The 18504-nt window shown below is 38.6% G+C and overlaps 1 protein-coding gene across 1 annotated transcript in view; it reads left to right on the top strand.

Moving 5' to 3' along the window:
- LOC150093999 (ecdysteroid-phosphate phosphatase-like) overlaps positions 1 to 18504 on the top strand; it is a 127393-nt gene that overhangs the window by 12065 nt on the left and 96824 nt on the right. Inside the window, exon 3 of the mRNA XM_090413133.1 lies at positions 16817 to 16939. Within this exon, the coding sequence (XP_090269259.1) occupies positions 16817 to 16939 (123 nt within the window). The remainder of the gene's footprint in view (positions 1 to 16816; positions 16940 to 18504) is intronic.

Below are 18504 nucleotides of genomic sequence, written 5' to 3'. Positions count from 1 at the left end.
CCTGGGGACCAAATCTAAGAACAATAGTCCAAATGTGGTCTGATCAGACCACATTTGGACTATTATTATACAACGAAATGATAACTGTTTTATCTCTGCAGGTCAGCATCCTTCTCATTATTGCAGCAATCCTCTGTGTTACCTTCACTACCTTTGCAATATGTCTCCTAAATTTCAGGTTTATATCAATCATCAACCCCAAATCTCTTGTCTCCCCTATTTCCTCCAATATAACTCCTCCCATAGAGTATACAGCATCCCATCGATGTTTCCCAAACCTCAAGACCTTACATTTTGCTGCATTAAACCGACACCCCCATTCATTTGCCCATCTATCTAGCTTATTCAAATCCTCTTGCAGGGCTACCACATCTGCACTATTACTAATAATCCTTCCCAGCTTTGCATCATCCAGAAACAACTGAATATCCCCTTGCAATGTCATTGATATAAAGGTTAAACAATATAGGTCCCAGTACTGAGCCCTGTGGGACCCTACTTGTAACCCTCTGTCTCCTTGAAACTGCTCCACCATACACAACTCTCTGATACCCATCAGACAGCCAATCCTGAATCCAGTTGACCAATCTGACGTCCCATGTGCTGCAACTTAAATATCAGCTTATCATGTGGCACCCTGTCAAATGCCTTCGCTAAGTCTAAGAAAATTGCAGTATATGCCTTTCCCTCATCTAATGTTCTTGTAACTTTATTATAAAAGGCTAGCATATTGCTAAAACAAGAGCCCCCTTTCACAAATCCATGTTGACTCTCACAGATAACATTACCCTTATCTGCCCAATGCTGTATATGGTCCTTCACTACTTTCTCCAAGATCTTAACAACTACTGATGACATGCAGATTGGCCTACAATTAGACACTTCCAGTCTGTTACCACCCTTATGCAATGGCACTATCTTACCTTCCTTCCATTCCCTGGGCACCTTTCCTGCAGCCAGACTTTCATTGAAAAGCCAGGTTAAAGATTGTCAGTTCCCTAGCACATTCTCTCAAAACTTGTGGTGAAATACCATCCATTCCCAAAGCTTTACTGACATCCAGACTACTCAGTATCTGAAACACACTCTCCTCCTGTACCTCTAAACCTCGAACCAGCCCTATCCCTCTAGCATTAAAACTGACTCCTCTAGGTTGAAATACTCCAATAAAGTGTTCATTGAACAATTCCACTATGTCCTCTGCATTAGTCACTCTATTCCCATTTTTATCCCACAATATCATTCTTCCACAGTCATTTCTCCTCCTCCTACTGGCCACATAGCTAAAAAATTCCCTGGGATTTTCTTTGGATCTTAGGGCCAATCTCCTCTCATATTCTAGTTTCGCTTTCCTTACCACACTAGTCATTCTTCTGGCCTGTGTCTTATATTCTTCATGCATCTTGTCTTCACCTGTCTCCTTATATCTCTTCCATAGCCTCTTTTTTGCATGTAATTCCTGTTTAATATTGTTTGTCATCCACTTTACTCCAAATGGTGTCCTCTTGTTCACTCGTGGTATACAACTTACCATTGCTGCTAACAAATATTCTTTCATGATTTCCCATGCAGTAATGATATCCCGGCCTTCCATTTCCTCCCTCCATGAAACTTCCCCAAGTTGACGTCTTAGACTATTATAATCACTTGCCTTATAATTTCACATATGTTCTCGTCTCTTTGATACTCCTGCATGTCTATTCATTTTCCAAGTCAAAACCATATGGTCACTCTCTCCAACTGGTGGGAGAGATGTCATCTCAGTTATTATCAACTCTTCTGATGCTATAACCAAATCCAAAACTCTTGAACCTCTTATTCCCTCTGTTACATGTTGCCTAAGACTTGCCTAAGATTTGTCCCTCAAGAATTCTAGAAATTCCATTCCCCTATTGCTACATGCATCTTCCTCTCTCCAGTTTATACTACTGTAGTTAAAATCTCCCATAACAATCATTCTTTGTATATATTTATGTACCTAAAAATTGATGATTAATTTTGACTGATTTTGGCTCAGTTAATCATTCTGTTGAATTTTTATTGTTAATTCTTAGTATATTGCTGGATAATAGTTCATTTTCCAAACGTAAGAGTCTGTGATTTAGCAGTTCTATGGGAAGTTTTTGGTATTGAAACCACATTATGATGTAAATATAGCATTTAATAAAAATAAGCAATTAAAACTCAATAAGTTTTGTAAGTCGTAAGACATACATCATCATAAAAGTTTTACACAACAAAAGCCTATTAACAATTGATTACATATATTAGATGTTTTTGATAAATTCACAACTGTTACATATAATTAATAAACCAGAAAACAAATGGTAAATTCGTTACTGTATACATGTTGGAACATTGCTAGTTGTTGCTATCACATTCTGAGGTATCACATGTGTTATATCCTAGGTCCATGGCAGTTAAATGTTTGATGAAAGCAGACCATACTTGATATAAAATTAAGCCTTGATTTTTATTGTATTTGTAGGGATCCTAAGCATTTGCGATCCTAAGGTAGATCCTATGATCCTAAGTGGATCCTAAGCTAGCTGGTGAACGGTCGTGCTATCGGAGAGCTCCTGAGAGATTTGTGTTTTTTGTTGATTTATTGGTGTTTTGGATTCAATTTAATGGACTTAAGTGTTTAATTTTGGTATATTATTAGAGCTTTATTAACGTGGTTAGTGTACTAAAGTGTTTTATAACATAATCTATGTCGGAAGTCGCCGCTAGATGAATTCGTAATGAGTAGTGTTCGTGCAAGCTCCAGATAAGATAAGTATCATTTTCAGTTATCGATACAAATTACTTAATATTGTGTAGTTTTGTTTTGTTTGCCTTGCGTATTTTAGTGCGTCTATTTTTGGTGTGTTATAACGTTTAATTTGACAAAACACGTTACAGATAAATATGGCACCTGTGCGTAGGAAAATGGCGGCCAGTAATGAAGGTTCGCCATCGTTATCAAAGAACGGTAGCATAAAAGAAATGAGTCAGTGTACTAGCTGTGAAATGTACGCTTTGCGGAGTGCGGTCGGAGTGTGGTTAGATGATGATAAAGGTTTGAATGTGTGTAGAAAATGTAGGGAGAATGCGGAATTGAAGTGTATTTCGGATCGTGAGTGTGATATTTTTGTCAACCTTCAAAATGAAGGAAATAGGGATATGACAAGAAACGGCAAGGTTGTACATGAAAATTGTGAGAGTGTGAATGTAGAAAGTGTGAATGATAGTATAAATGGTTTCTCAGAGAACAAAAAAGATGAGATAGATGCATTGAGTGAGATCGCGTTGTTGAATAGTGCGATAGAAAGAGTAAAACAGCAGCTAGAGTGCATGAACAAAAGTAGACTGAATGAACCAAGCAATAATAAAAGGTATGACAGGAAAAATAGACGTATGAATGTGAACATGAACAAAATGAAGGATAGAGTGCTGTATGGAGACTCGTTAGTACGAGGTGTGTTAGTAGAGGATTTGACAAAATCGTACCAACCTGGTGCGACCATAAAGGACGTAACTGCGTCTATTAGAGAGCAAAAGGAAAGGGTGAAAGAAATGATTGTTGTGGCAGGTATGAATGATTTGAAAGGAGATAAAATGGAAATGATAGAAGACCTGAATGAATTGTTTGAGGTAGCAAAAGAAAAGAGTGAGAGAGTTAGAATGATTAGTCTTTTGCCACGGTATGACAGTGAAATGTTTAAAAGGAGGGCTATAATTGCAAATGACTTTATGCGTGGGTTATGTATGACGAGTGGTGTGGAATTTGTGGATGTGTGGAGTGAGTTTGATGGGCGAAAGGATCTATATAAGATGGATGGCTTGCATTTGAATGGTTACGGTGTAAGAAGACTTGAGAAAGTGTTGCTGAATGTAGTGGATATGCAAATTCAGGGAAACTAGATTTGTTAGGGGGGAGAGTAGAGATACAGTCCTTATGGAGGCAGTTGAATGTAAGAATGAATATAATATGCCAGAGCAAATAAGGACAACAAATCTGAGTGGGATAGTTAATATAAGGCACCAAGGTGGGGTAGGGGCTAATGGGGGTCTTAAATTCATGTACACTAATACTAGGAGTATTAGGAACAAGAAGGAAGAGTTTTTGGCCATGGTTGGCACTTCCAGACCACAGGTTATAGGTATTAGTGAAACATGGCTGACTGTAGATGATATAACTAGTGGGATTGAATGTGATGGGTATAGTGTGTTCAGGAATGACAGAGAGAATAAAATGGGGGGAGGAGTATTGTTGATGATAGCTGATGAGCTCCAGCCAAGGAGAATAGAAGTTGAATTGCAGGATAGAGAAAAGAGCACATTTGAGGCCATTTGGTGTGAGATTGTGGCTAGCAGAACTAAATATACAATTGGGTGCTGCTATAGACCAGGTGATGGAAAAGATGGTGGTGACAGTATGCACAAGCAAATAGAAGAAATGGGTGGAAGGAGGGTGATTATTATGGGAGATTTCAACTATGGTCGCATTGATTGGAGTGAGGAGAGGACACACGGGAGGAAGTAACTGGATTTTATGCGGTTATTAAGGGATAACTATCTGCGACAGCATGTAATGGAAAATACTAGGGGTCAGAGAGTGCTTGACCTAGTAATTACATCTGAGGATTTGGCTGTAACAAATATGACCACATTGCCACCAATCGGTGAGAGTGATCATAGGGTCTTAACTTGGGAGGTGGCTAAAGGTGTAGAATTTTCAATTAAGACAGGGTACATGTGGAATTATCGGGCGGGAAAGTATGACAAGCTTAGGAGTTTGATTGGTTCAGTGCCATGGCATGTACAACTGCAAGGACTAGAAGTTGATAGTGCATGGGAGGTAGTTAAGAAGTGCTTGCACGAAGCAATGGCTGACTGTATACCTAGAGTCCGAATAATAAATCAAGTAGGAGTTAAATGGATGAATAACACCATTAAGCTTGAGTTGCAAAAAAAGAAACAACTATGGAGGGAATTTAAGGAGAAGGGTGACCGGCAGGCACATGAACGGTATAAAGCGCAGGCCAGAAGGGTGACGAGTGTGGTAAGAAAAGCAAAAAAGGATTACGAAAGAACATTGGCCATGCAGGCTAAAGAGAATCCTAAACAGTTTTTTAGATATGTAGCAAGTAAAAGAAAAAATGTACATGGCAGATTGATTTTAAAGAATGCCGATGGTAGGGAGGTAACTGAATCAGTTGAGATAGTTGAGTTACTGAGTGAGCACTTTGCAAAAGTATATCATCCAGGTGGTGACATTGCAGAAACGAATAAACCAGTAGATTATACGGGAATTGTGGTTAATGAAGTGGAGGTGAGTAGTCTATTGCATAACCTCAATGTCAATACATCTGTGGGATTGGATGGTATACCAGCTCGTGTTGTACGAGAAGCAGCTAAAGAATTGTCAGTACCCTTGACCATTTTGTTTAATTTGAGTCTCGGGTCTGGGTTAGTCCCGAGCGGGTGGAAAGAGGGGAAAATAGTTCCACTGCATAAAGGTGGTTCCAAGACTACTGTTGTAAATTACCGACCGATTAGCATATCAGGAATCATTGTCAAGGTCTTAGAGAAAATAGTCAAGAGGAAAATACAAGATTGGATAGAAGAAAATGGGATACTGTATCGGGGACAGCATGGTTTTGTGAAGGGTAGGTCATGCCTCAGTAACTTGCTCACGTATTATAACACAGTGACGGCTGAACTGGATAAGAGTAATGGGTTTACGGTGATTCTACTGGACCTTGCCAAGGCCTTTGACAGATTCCACATGGAATTCTAATCAGTAAATTGCAGCATATGGGAATGGACATAGGGTTGGTGAGATGGATAGGAGGGTGGTTGACGGAGAGATATCAGAGAGTGGTTTACTCGGGAGTAGAGTCCACAAGACGGCCTGTGACTAGTGGTGTGCCACAAGGATCTGTTCTTGGACCACTGCTGTTTAATTTGTTCATAAATGATATAGGAAATGATCTGAGAGGAACAGTACATTTGTTTGCGGATGATGCGAAGTTGGGTAGGGCAATAGTGAATGCAGATGACGTCAAAATTTTGCAGGATGATTTGGATAGATTGGAGGTCTGGGCTAAGGAGAATGGATGTCAGTTTAATGTGGCAAAATGTAAGGTTATACATTTTGGGATGAAAAGATTGGCGGCAATTTACTGCATTGGTGGAACCCTGCTCCAGGAAATTGATGAGGCACGAGATTTAGGAGTGTTGGTGGATAAGGAATTGAAATTTAGGGGACACATTGCAAAAGTGACCAAAATAGCTCATCAAATCACTTGGTTGCTGAAGAATACGTTGACAAGCAGAGACAAGCAGGTTATTGTTCCTCTCTATCGAGCCTTGATAAGACCCCATCTAGACTACTGTGCTCAGATTTGGTCACCTAGGTTTCTTCTTGATGGGGAGGAGGTGGAGAGGATCCAGAGGCGAGTGACCAAGATGATAGCAGGTCTGTGGAATGAACCGTATGAGAACAGGTTGAGGATTTGTGGGTTGCAAAAATTGGTTGATAGGCGGAGGAGGGGAGATATGATTGAGACATTCAAATTACTGAAGGGTTTCTATAAAATTAATTCAGAAGATATTTTTGAGAACAGGGCTGGTTGTGGGAGGACTAGGGGACATCCATGGAAACTGGGCAAAAGTGTGGTTAGTAAAGGTGTTAGAGCTGGGTTCTTTACTTTTAGAGTAGTGAATGAGTGGAATGCGCTCCCTGAGTCTGTAGTGGATGCTGTGACAGTGAATGAGTTTAAGGCGAGGTATGATAGATACTGTATGAATGTCAGATAGTTGTGATGAATATGATTTGGGGCCTCCCTCGATGAGTCTAATGACTCCCTGGAGTTGCCCGTAATAATAGTAATAATAATAGTAAAAATTTTCTTCTAAAACAGTTATGATCAATATATGACATTTTTGTTTGTTGCCAAAGTAGTGGTTGTGTGCAGTGGTGAGCTATAAGGGGCTCGTGGGGCTTGCGCGAGCCCTTTGTTAAATTTTTCTCAAATTTGCGAGTCCCTTGTTCTTCCTGTTTAATAATCTTGTAGAACTAGAAAATACCACCGCGGAATGTATACATGCTACTATAATTAATTGCTACTTTAAATTCATATGGATTTTCTGATAACTATTGAAAAAATCATCTCATTGCATTTTGTTCTGATGGAGCTAGTGTAATGTTAGGAAACAAATCAGGTGTTGCAATCAAACTTCTACAAAAATTTCCCAGCATTGTGATTTGGCATTGCGTAGCTCATCGTTTACACTTAGCATTAGACGATTCAATAAAAAACATTAAAGAAATAAATCATTTTGAAATATTTATGGATAAATTATATGCTTTTTATCATCAATCACCAAAAAATCAACAAGAAATAAATGCGATTGCAAAAGACTTTGGTATCGAAATTTTAAAGATCGGCCATGTGTTTGGACCGTGATGGGCAGCTTGCAGTTTACGAATGGCTCTTGCTGTGTGGAGAAATTTCCCAGCTTTATGCAAGCATTTTGCATCGAACGATAATATAAGGGCTTTTTAAACCGACTTCTCAATTTGGAATTTTTAAAAGATCTAGCATTAATGATTGATATTCTACAGAAATTATCATAGCTGTCAGAAGCTCTACAAAGTTGCAATATAAGTATTATATTATAAGGGCTAAGTTAGCCCCCCCTTTTTTTTTTTTTTTTTTGCTCGATGATGTGAACCCTTTGTTAAAATTTTCATAGCTCAACACTGGTTGTGGTGAGCTATGGTTGTTGAGAATTAGAAGTGAAAGAAACAGAGTTGTATCAGATGTTGGTTGGGTTAGATGTGAATAAGGCTGTGGGAATGTTTACCACAGTTGGTTATGCCCTTGACCTGGTTATTTAATGAAAGTCTTGCAGTGGGTAGAGTTCCTAAGGAGTGGAAAGAAGGCAAAATAGTACTACTCCACAAGCATGGTTCTAAGACAGAAGTCTCCATCTTCAGGCCATATACAGAATCATATACAGTGATATTCTTAGACTTTGCAAAAGCGTTTATATATTACCACATGATAAGTTGATGTATTTTTTGATATATTTTGTGTACAAGCTGCAGAGGATGGGAATAGATAATATATTGCTAAATGGATCAGAGATTGGTTGGCTCTCTGAATGATACCAGCTGCTTGTATATGATGGAGCAGTGTCTCAAAAATGAACAGTAACCAGTGGCATGCCCCAGGGTTCTGTTCTGTTCTTGGGCTCCTGCTGTTTAACTTATTTGTAAACGATATATCATGTGGACTGACTGGGAATCTTCAGTTATTTGCTGATGATGCAAAGTTGGGAAGAATTATAAGTAGCACTGCTGATGCTGAATCCCTTCAGGGAGATTTGAATAGATTTTTACTTGGACAAAAGCGTGGAATTGTAGTTTTAATATCAATAAGTGCAAGATGTTGCATTTTGGAGCCCAGAAATATAATGCTGTGTATTATATCGATGGTGCTGTACTGCAGGAAGTGGATGAGATTTGGGAGTGATAGTTGATAGTAGACTGAAGTTTAGATGGCAAAGTTTAGTGTTGCAAAGGTTGCACATCATAGTGCTGCTATGATAAGAAGTACTCTAACATGCAAGGATAAGGAAGTAGTTGTGCCACTGTATAAGGCACTGGTCAGACCACACTTGGACTAGTGTGCTCAGATCTGGTCAGTTGGTTTTCAATGTGATGTGGAGACATTGGACAGGGTCCAGAGGCAAGTGGCTAAGACAATATCAGGACTTTGGAATGCTGGCTATGGAGAGAGGTTGAAGAAATGTGGATTGCAGAGTTTGGTGGATAGGAGGAAGAGAAGTGATATGATAGAGACATTTAAGTTAGTGAGAGGATTTTATGAGATTAATCCAGAGTGGATTATAAAAAGAATAGAAGGTGAGAGGAGAAGAACCAGAAGTCATTCGTGGAAGTTGTGATAGAGTGCTGTATGGAGACTCATTAGTACGAGGTGTGATAGTAGAGGATTTGACAAAATCGTACCAACCTGGTGCGACCATAAAGGATGTAACTGAGTCTATTAGAGAGCAAAATGAAAGGGTGAAAGAAATGATTGTTGTGGCAGGTATGAATGATTTGAAAGGAGACAAAATGGAAATGATAGAAGTCCTGAATGAATTGTTTGAGGTAGCAAAAGAAAAGAGTGAGAGAGTTAGAATGATTAGTCTTTTGCCACGGTATGACAGTGAAATGTTTAAAAGGAGGGCCATAATTGCAAATGACTTTATGCGTGGGTTATGTATGACGAGTGGTCTGGAATTTGTGGACGTGTGTAGTGAGTTCGATGGGCGAAAGGATCTATATAAGATGGATGACTTGCATTTGAATGGTTACGGTGTAAGAAGACTTGAGAAAGTGTTGCTGAATGTGGTGGTTGTGCAAATTCAGGGAAACTAGATTTATTAATGGGGGGGGGGAGTAGATATACAGTCCTTAGGGAGGCAGTTGAATGTAAGAATGAATATAATATGCCCGAGCAAATAAGAACAACAAATCAGAGTGGGATAGTTAATATAAGGCATCAAGGTAGGGTTGGGGCTAATGGGGGTCTTAAATTCATGTACACTAATGCTAGGAGTATTAGGAACAAGAAGGAAGAGTTTTTGGCCATGGTTGGCACTTCCAGACCACAGGTAATTGGTATTAGTGAAACATGGCTGACTATAGATGATATAGCTAGTGGGATTGAATGTGATGGGTATAGTGTGTTCAGGAATGACAGGGAGAATAAAATAGGGGGAGGAGTATTGTTGATGATAGCTGATGAGCTCCAGCCAAGGAGAATAGGAGTTGAATTGCAGGATAGAGAAAAGAGCACATTTGAGGCCATTTGGTGTGAGCTTGTGGCTAGCAGAACTAAATATGCAATTGGGTGCTGCTATAGACCAGGTAATGGAAAAGATAGTGGTGACAGTATGCACAAGCAAATAGAAGAAATGAGTGGAAGGAGGGTGATTATTATGGGAGATTTCAACTATGGTCGCATTGATTGGAGTGAGGAGAGGACACACAGGAGGAAGGAATTGGATTTTATGTGGTTATTAAGGGATAACTATCTGTGACAGCATGTAATGGAAAATACTAGGGGTCAGAGAGTGCTTGACCTAGTAATTACATCTGAGGATTTGGCTGTAATAAATATGACCACATTGCCACCAATCGGTGAGAGTGATCATAGGGTCTTGACTTGAGAGGTGACTAAAGGTGTGGAATTTACAATTAAGACTGGGTACATGTGGAATTATCGGGCTGGAAAGTATGACAAGCTTAGGAGTTTGATTGGTTCAGTGCCATGGCATGTACAACTGCAAGGACTAGAAGTCGATAGTGCATGGGAGGTAGTTGAGAAGTGTTTGCATGAAGCAATGGCTGACTGTATACCTAGAGTCCAAATAATAAATCAACTAGGGGTTAAATGGATGAATAACACCATTAAGCTTGAGCTGCAAAAAAAGAATCAACTTTGGAGGGAATTTAAGGAGAAAGGTGACCAACAGGCACATGAACGGTATAAAGCGCAGTCCAGAAGGGTAACGAGTGTGGTAAGAAAAGCAAAAAAGGATTACGAAAGAACATTGGCCATGTAGGCTAAAGAGAATCCTAAACAGTTTTTTAGATATGTAGCAAGTAAAAGGAAAAATGTACATGGCAGAATGATTTTAAAGAATGCCGATGGTAGGGAGGTAACTGAATCAATTGATATAGTTGAGTTACTGAGTGAGCACTTTGCAAGAATATATCATCCAGGTGATGACATTGCAGAAACGAATGTACCAGTAGATTATACGGGAATTGTGGTGAATGAAGTGGAGGTGAGTAGTCTATTGCAAAACCTGAATGTCAATACATTTGTGGGATTGGATGGTAGACCAGCTCGTGTTGTACAAGAAGCAGCTAAAGAATTGTCAGTACCCTTGACTATTTTGTTTAATTTGAGTCTCGGGTCTGGGTTAGTCCCGAGGGGGTGGAAAGAGGGGAAAATAGTTCCACTGCATAAAGGTGGTTCCAAGACTGCTGTTGTAAATTACCGACTGATTAGCATATCAGGAATCATTGTCAAGGTCTTAGAGAAATTAGTCAAGAAAAGAATACAGGATTGGATAGATGAAAATGGGATATTGTATGGGGGACAACATGGTTTTGTGAAGGGTAGATCATGCCTCAGTAACTTGCTCACGTTTTGTAACATAGTGATGGCTGAACTGGATAGGGGTAATGGGTTTACAGTAATACTACTGGACCTTGCCAAGGTTTTTGATAGGATACCACATAGAACCCTAATCAGTAAACTGGAGCAGATGGGGATAGATATAGGGTAGGTGAGATGGATAGGAGGGTGGTTGAAGGAGGAATACCAGAGAGTGGTTTATTCAGGAGTGAAGTCTAAAAGACGGCTTGTGACTAGTGGAGTGCCACAGGGCTCTGTTCTTGGACCACTGCTTTTTAATTTGTTCATCAATGATATAGGAAAGGATTTGAGAGGAAGTGTTCACTTGTTTGCTGATGATGCAAAGTTGGGTAGAGCAATTATGAGTGCACAGGATGATTTGGATACTTTGGAGGACTGGGCTAGGAAAAATGGATGTCAATTTAATGTGCCAAAGTGTAAGGTTATGCACTTTGGGGTGAAAAGAATAGTAGCAGTATATCGCATTGGTGGAACCGCACTCCAGGAGATTGATGAGGCCGGGGATTTGGGAGTGTTGGTGAATAGGGAATTGAAGTTTAGGGGGCACATTGCAAAAGTGACTAAAACAGCTCACCAAATCACTTAGCTTCTGAAAAATACTTTAACATGCAGAGACAAATAAGTTGTTGTTCCTCTGTATTGAGCCTTGATAAGACCCCATCTGGACTACTGTGCCCAGTTATGGGCACCAGGGTTTCTTCGTGATGGGGAGGAAGTGGAGAGGATCCAGAGACGAGTGACCAAGATGATAGCAGGTTTGTGGAATGAACCTTATGAGAATAGGTTGAAGATTTGTGGGTTGCAGAAATTGGTCGATAGGTGAAGGAGGGGCGATATGATTGAGACATTCAAATTACTGAAGGGTTTCTATAAGATTGATCCAGAAGATATTTTTGAAAATATGACTGGTGGTGGGAGGACTAGGGGCCATGCATGGAAGCTGGGCAAGAGCGTGGGTGACAAGAGTGTTAGAGCTAGGTTTTTTTACTTGGAAAGTAGTGAATGAGTGGAATAAGCTTCCAGAGTCTGTTGTGGGTGCTACGACCGTGAATGAGTTCAAGGCAAGATATGATAGATACTGTGTGAATGTCGAATAGTTGTTCTTGACGTGATGTTACGGCCTCCCTCGATGAGTCTGTCGACTCCTTGGAGTTGCCTGGAACAATAATAATAATAATAATAATAATAAAAGTGTGGTGAGGAGCAGATTTTTTTACATGGAGAATTGTCAGTGAATGGAACACATTGCCAGAATGTGTTGTTAATTCGAAGAGTGTTAAGGATTTTGATTCTATTGTATATGATAAATATCTTGTCAGTTGATTGAACCTCCTGCTGACTCAATGGAGGGTATAATAATAATATGAAATTCAGTTTTATCCTGCTGCAGACTAAATGGTGATCACTTCCAATTTCAAATCCTCTGTACACTCTGGTGTCCTGCACGGAAGAAAACATCACTATCAACAATAACATAGTCAATGAGACTTTTCTTATTCCTTGCTTCTTCTCTCCATGTGAATTTGTGCATATTTTTTATGTTGGAAGATGGTATTAGTAATAACCAACCCATGACCTGAACAGAAATCCAACAGGTATTTGCCATTATTATTAGCTTTGCTCTTTTCTCCAAATTTTCCTAAAATATTTTTGTATGTCTGACAATCATTTCCTACTCTGCTATTTAGATCAAGGACCATCTTTTCCTTTTTCATTGTGTCAGTTGCTTTCTCTAAAGCCTCAAAAAATTCCTTCATTTCTATCTTAGTAGAACCTTCTGTGGGACCATAGACACAAATAAGTCTCATTTTCCAGTTCCCCAATCTCATATTTGCTCACATCACTATTCTTGAGACTGCCTGCCATTCAAGAAGATTTGGGCAAATGAATGAGGGTATCGGTTTAATGGAGCAAAATGTAAGGTCTTGAGGTTTGGGACACATCAATGGTACACTGCATACTCTATTGGAGGAGCTATACTGGAAGAAGTAGGGGAGACAAGAGATCTGGGGTTGATGATTGATAGAAACCTGAAATTCAGGGTACATATTGCAAAGATGGTGAAGGTAACACAGAGGATTGCTGCAATATTGAGAAGGATGCTGACCTACAGAGATGAAAGAGTTATCATTCTGTTGTATAAGACCCTGATCAGACCACACTTAGACTATTGTTCTCAAATTTGCTCCCCAGGATTTGAAGGGGATAAATTAACTGTGGAAAAGGTACAAAGGCAGATAACAAAGATGGTTTCAGGACTGTACAATTTTAGTTATGAAGATCAGCTGAGGGAATGTGGACTGACTGCAAAGTTTGGCGGATAGAAGAAGGAGAGGTGATACGATTGAGACTTTTAAACTGTTGAGAGGTGGTTACAGTGTTGACACTGGGGAGTTCTTTCACTTGGTTGAACAGTGAGAAGGAGTGATGACAAGGGGCCATCCCTAGAAGTTACGAAAGGAAACTATGAGCAAGAGGATGAGGAGTGGTTTCTTTGCATGGAAGATGGTTGAACTGTGGAATGCATTGCCTGATAGAGTGGTGAGAGCAAGAATGGTCAATGAGTTTAAGGAGTGGTATGATAGACTTTGTGTTTCCTAGGAAAGACCTCCTGCGATGAGTCTTTTGATTCCTTGGAGGCCTAAATAATAATAATAATCATAATAATAATTTAGTGTTGAATACTATGGCTACTCCTTTTCTTTGATTGTCATTTCCTGAATATAACATTTTGTATTTATTGCTCAGTTGAGTGAACCTCCACCAGATTTTGTCTTTTTTGTTTCAGTCATCCCTATTATATCGAACTGGTACTTATCCAATTCCTCAGCTAGCTCCATTTCTTTGCCATTCAGGCTTCTTATGTTGAACTCTGGTGGTGATAATGAGTTGGGGTGTATTTCAGGATTTGTTTCAGCAGCTGACTCTTTTGCTTTGCCTTGGTTCCCTGGCAAAAATAACTGGTTAACACCTCCAGCTGGCATAATTTTGGTTTAAGCCAATAAGAATACAATTTGGTCAGCTAAATCCCAAATTGCCAGCCTATTCTCGTTCATTTGGTATCCAGGTAGATACCTAATAGAGTGCACCACGAGAAAGTGAGGATTGGACATTAGGTCAGAAGCCCTGGTCAGTTCTCTGCATTCCTTTAAAGGTTATGTGGAGGTCTCCTATCAGGTATGTAGCTTTGACCCTGAAGCACCACCCCATTTTTCTTAACTTGATTAGCTAATTTCTTCTCTTACTACAATTTTGCTATCTTTACCAACCGATTTACCTTCCTGGCTTGCTCTTTCTACTCTACATGCAACTGATTAATACTGACATTCATCTTGTGTTGCTTTCACAGTGCTCTCTTCTTCTTCCAGATTGCATGGTTAATGTCTTCATTCATCTATTTTACTTCTACCTTATTTAGCCTTTTCACTTTTGGAATATACTCAGACATTGCTGATGTTATATAGCTCTTGATCAGTGCCAAATCAGCATCTGTCTTCTTTCTATTCAGCTCCTCTTTCCATGCTATAGCTCCCAGTTGGCTCCCAAGCATTTCACAGTCACCAGCCTTCCTCTTCTTTTCAGCCATTTTCTGTCTACTGCTGGAAGGCCTGCTCTGGTTCTTTCCACCTTTCTGTTCTTTGCAGTGGTTGACCAATTTTCCCTAACAAAATTTGACAATTCATCACTCCACCTTCTTTTAGGATGTCCTCAGCCTCATTTCCTTTCTTTTGGAATCCAGTTCATTAGTATGGTGGTGCATCACTCATCTTCTCTTCTCAATAGATGTCCAGCCTATTTCCATTTTAGTCACTTATGGTGAAGAATGATATCAGTGATATGAGTCTGGCTTCTTATCCAGGAGTTTTGCTTCTTCTTTTTTAATGTGATGCCTAGCATCAACCTCTCCATTTTTCTTTGAGTTGTTGTTAGTTTATTTGCCAGTGCTTTTGTTAGAGATGAAGTTTCACAACCCTATGTGATGACTGGAAGTATACAATGATTAAATGTTTTCCTTTTTAAACAGAGTGGAACATCGTTGTTTTGAAAAATGCTTTTCAGTTTTCTGAATACACTCCAGGCAAGTTGAAATCTTCTATTTATTTCCTTTTGGAGTCCACAGTTTAGATTCAACGAGATGACCTAAGTATGCATATGAAGAGACTCCTTCCATGAAATTGTTTTCTATTATTATGTTTTTTGGTGTTATAAAATGATTAAACATGATTTTAATTTTTTCTCTGTTTATTTTTAGACCATCTTTTCTGCTTTCATGATATAGATCTTCTATCATTATATTAATGTCTTCTGGAGTGTTTGCAAAAATTATGATATCATCTTCATATCTTAGGTGTGTTAAGTTTCTGTTATTAATTTTTACACCAAGTTTTGTCCAGTTTATATTATTAAATATTTCTTGAAGGAGTGCTGTAAAGATTTTGGGTGATAGAGAGTCTCCTTGTCAGACACCTTTTTCATTTGATATTTTATTGCTACTCATGTGAAGTTGGATTGTTGCTGTTGCAGTGTGGTATATTTCCTGGAGGAGGTCCATATATTCTCCAGGAACTTCCTGATTCTGGAGTGTTTTGATTATTGCATTAGTTTTGATGGAATCAAAACTAATGCAATAATGGAGAAAGATTAGACACTCCATTCACAATCACATTCTCTGATGATATAACCAGATCTAATAAAGACTAAGTATTGCTACTATAATGTGCAGACTCTCTTATCCCTCATTTGCCCTCCATTACATATTGCCTAAGGTTGTTGTCCCTTAAGAAACTCAAGAAATTCATTCTCCTTATATCCCGATGCTCTCTTCATTCCATTCAATATTGCCATAATTGAAATTACCCATGATGATCATCCTTCACTTGCTCTCTAAGCCGATATCAAAAACATATATATATATATATATATATATTTTCTTTCACTACATGCTACACAGTAACTGAGTAAAATATTTTATGCAAACACTTTGTTTGAGAACTGTTTGATTTGGCCTCTTGTTTCTGTCTCTCCATGTCTTTAATCCATATAATAATGCCTTTACATTGCCTATTGGAGATCTTTATATTGGTTATATTATGATTTTTGGACAATTTCCTTATATTATTCCACCTTCTGGAAGCAGTATTTGCTTTTGTAAATCTTTGTTGTACCCTTGTTAGTTCACCTTTCAGTTTTAATTCTTTCTGGAATTTGTTGTTCAATTTAGGAGCTTTTATTTTGTTTACTTATTTTAAATCCAACTTCTTCAGCGCTCTTCTGTATACAATGTTTCTGCTTTTGCTTGTATATCACTGTTTTTCAAGGATATCAAAACTGTCATCTGCTTAATATTGATTTTCCAACTGAAATGTGCAGTTCCATTTCATTCCTCTCCTTATACATGTAACCTTTTTGTCATAATCCAATCATTCATCACTTATAGTCATAATAAAATTATCTACTGTTGATGAAAAGCAAATTTCAGTGTTGTACTGTGTAATTAGTATGCATTAGTTGGAATAACATTTGAAATTACTACTTGTCATGAGATTAAAAACTTCATTTTTAGATTGATTAGTTTCATATTTTAGGAACTTATACTCGCAGAGATCTCAATATGCCAGTGTCTGTTCCATTTCGTACTGGTGGGCCATATGATTTCTTTAAAGATTGTCCTTTGACTAATATTGGACTGTTTCAGGCAACCCTAACAGGTAAGTACACACAATTTACTTAATTTTGTACAAAACTTACTAAATAAATAAATGAAATAAAATAAAAATCACACTCATTACAAATTAAAGATACCAAGAAATTATATACCTAGTTTAATCCTTCATCCAAGTGTAAGCAAACAAGTATGTACCTGAACTATTTTCAGGACTGGGGCAACTTGTATAAAGAAGCTAAGACTTCACATCACTTGCCTTAGTATCCCATAATGCAAACCACATATCCTTATGGGTACATATAATACTATGTATTATTGGAAGGGTCACTACCCAGACCGGTTTCCCTTTAAGTGCAGGGAGGATACTTCTGTCACCAAGCAGAACTGCTCATATTCCAGGGAAAAGCATTAGCTAAGGAAGCCCTAATACAGGCCACCCCAACGGATCCAAATCCCTGGATGCTCAAAAGCTCCCTAAGACAAAAACCTTAAGAGAGCAAAAAAAAAAACTCTGTTCCCCCAGAATCAAACTACCAACAGGTTTCCCTGTTTAAGTGTGGGGTTACCTCTCCAAAAACTCATGTGATCACTCAGATCACTGAACAAGGAGCAACCTGAGTGATCATTTGACTCAGTGGTGACTCTGCTCAGTGACAGGCTCCCCTACCACTAAGCAGAACCACTCATATTCCAGGAAAAGCATCAGCCAAGGAAGCCCTGATACAGGCCATCCCAATGGATCCAAATCCCTGGATGCTCAAAAGCTCCCTAGGGAACAAAAACTCTGCTCTCCCAGAATCAAACCATCAACTGTTTTGACCTTTATTGAGGTCTCTTCAGTGGGAGCCAGACCCAGATGTGATACTAAGGTTGAAGTAATGCAGAAGTCATATTTTCATATACGAGTTGTCAAAAGATATCACTCCTTATTATTAAATCTAATGTGAAGTCTTATCTTCTTTATATGAGTTGCCTCAGTCCTGAAAATAGTTCAGGCACAAACTTGTTTGCTTACACTTGGATAAAGGATTAAACGAAGTATATAATTTCTTGGTATATTTAATTTATAGTATATGAAAAAACTTCCAACAATCCCACTCATTCTTTAACCACTGAACTGACCTTGACATGTGTTTATGCCAATAATTCCATGGATATGAAGTACCCATGAAGTTAATATAACATTTGAATAGTATTGAAATAACATTTATCTGAAGCTTATATTTTTGATATGTTTTATCCATGTGGCTCTTTGAGTGGTTAATATTAATGAGAATGATGAAATAGTATTTTTTTTTCAGATTTTTTTTTTAATATAGTAAAAATAAAAAGTATATGAACTTATTTCTGAAACTGTCTGCTTGAATATTAGTGATGAATAAGAATATTATTTCCTATAATTAATAATCAATAAACCTGAAAATGAAAGTCATAAAATATTGGGTTTCCTGCCAATGAAAATCATGGTGGCTTGTCCATAAGAGCTGCATTGATTGTGGCTCCAGGCAACCATTGAATGTAGCTCCAATGTTGAGTATACTAGCCAGTACTACTCGCTAGTATACTCAACATTGGAGCTACATTCAATACAGCCCTATGGATGAGCCG

This window comes from Typopeltis vanoorti, chromosome 23 (genome assembly GCF_054136105.1).
Source record: "Typopeltis vanoorti isolate ZY-2024b chromosome 23, IOZ_Tvanoo_1.0, whole genome shotgun sequence".
Lineage (NCBI taxonomy): Eukaryota > Metazoa > Arthropoda > Arachnida > Uropygi > Thelyphonidae > Typopeltis > Typopeltis vanoorti.
The sequence above is the reverse complement of the archived record's forward strand: the minus strand, read 5'-3'. Positions and strand labels throughout refer to the sequence as shown.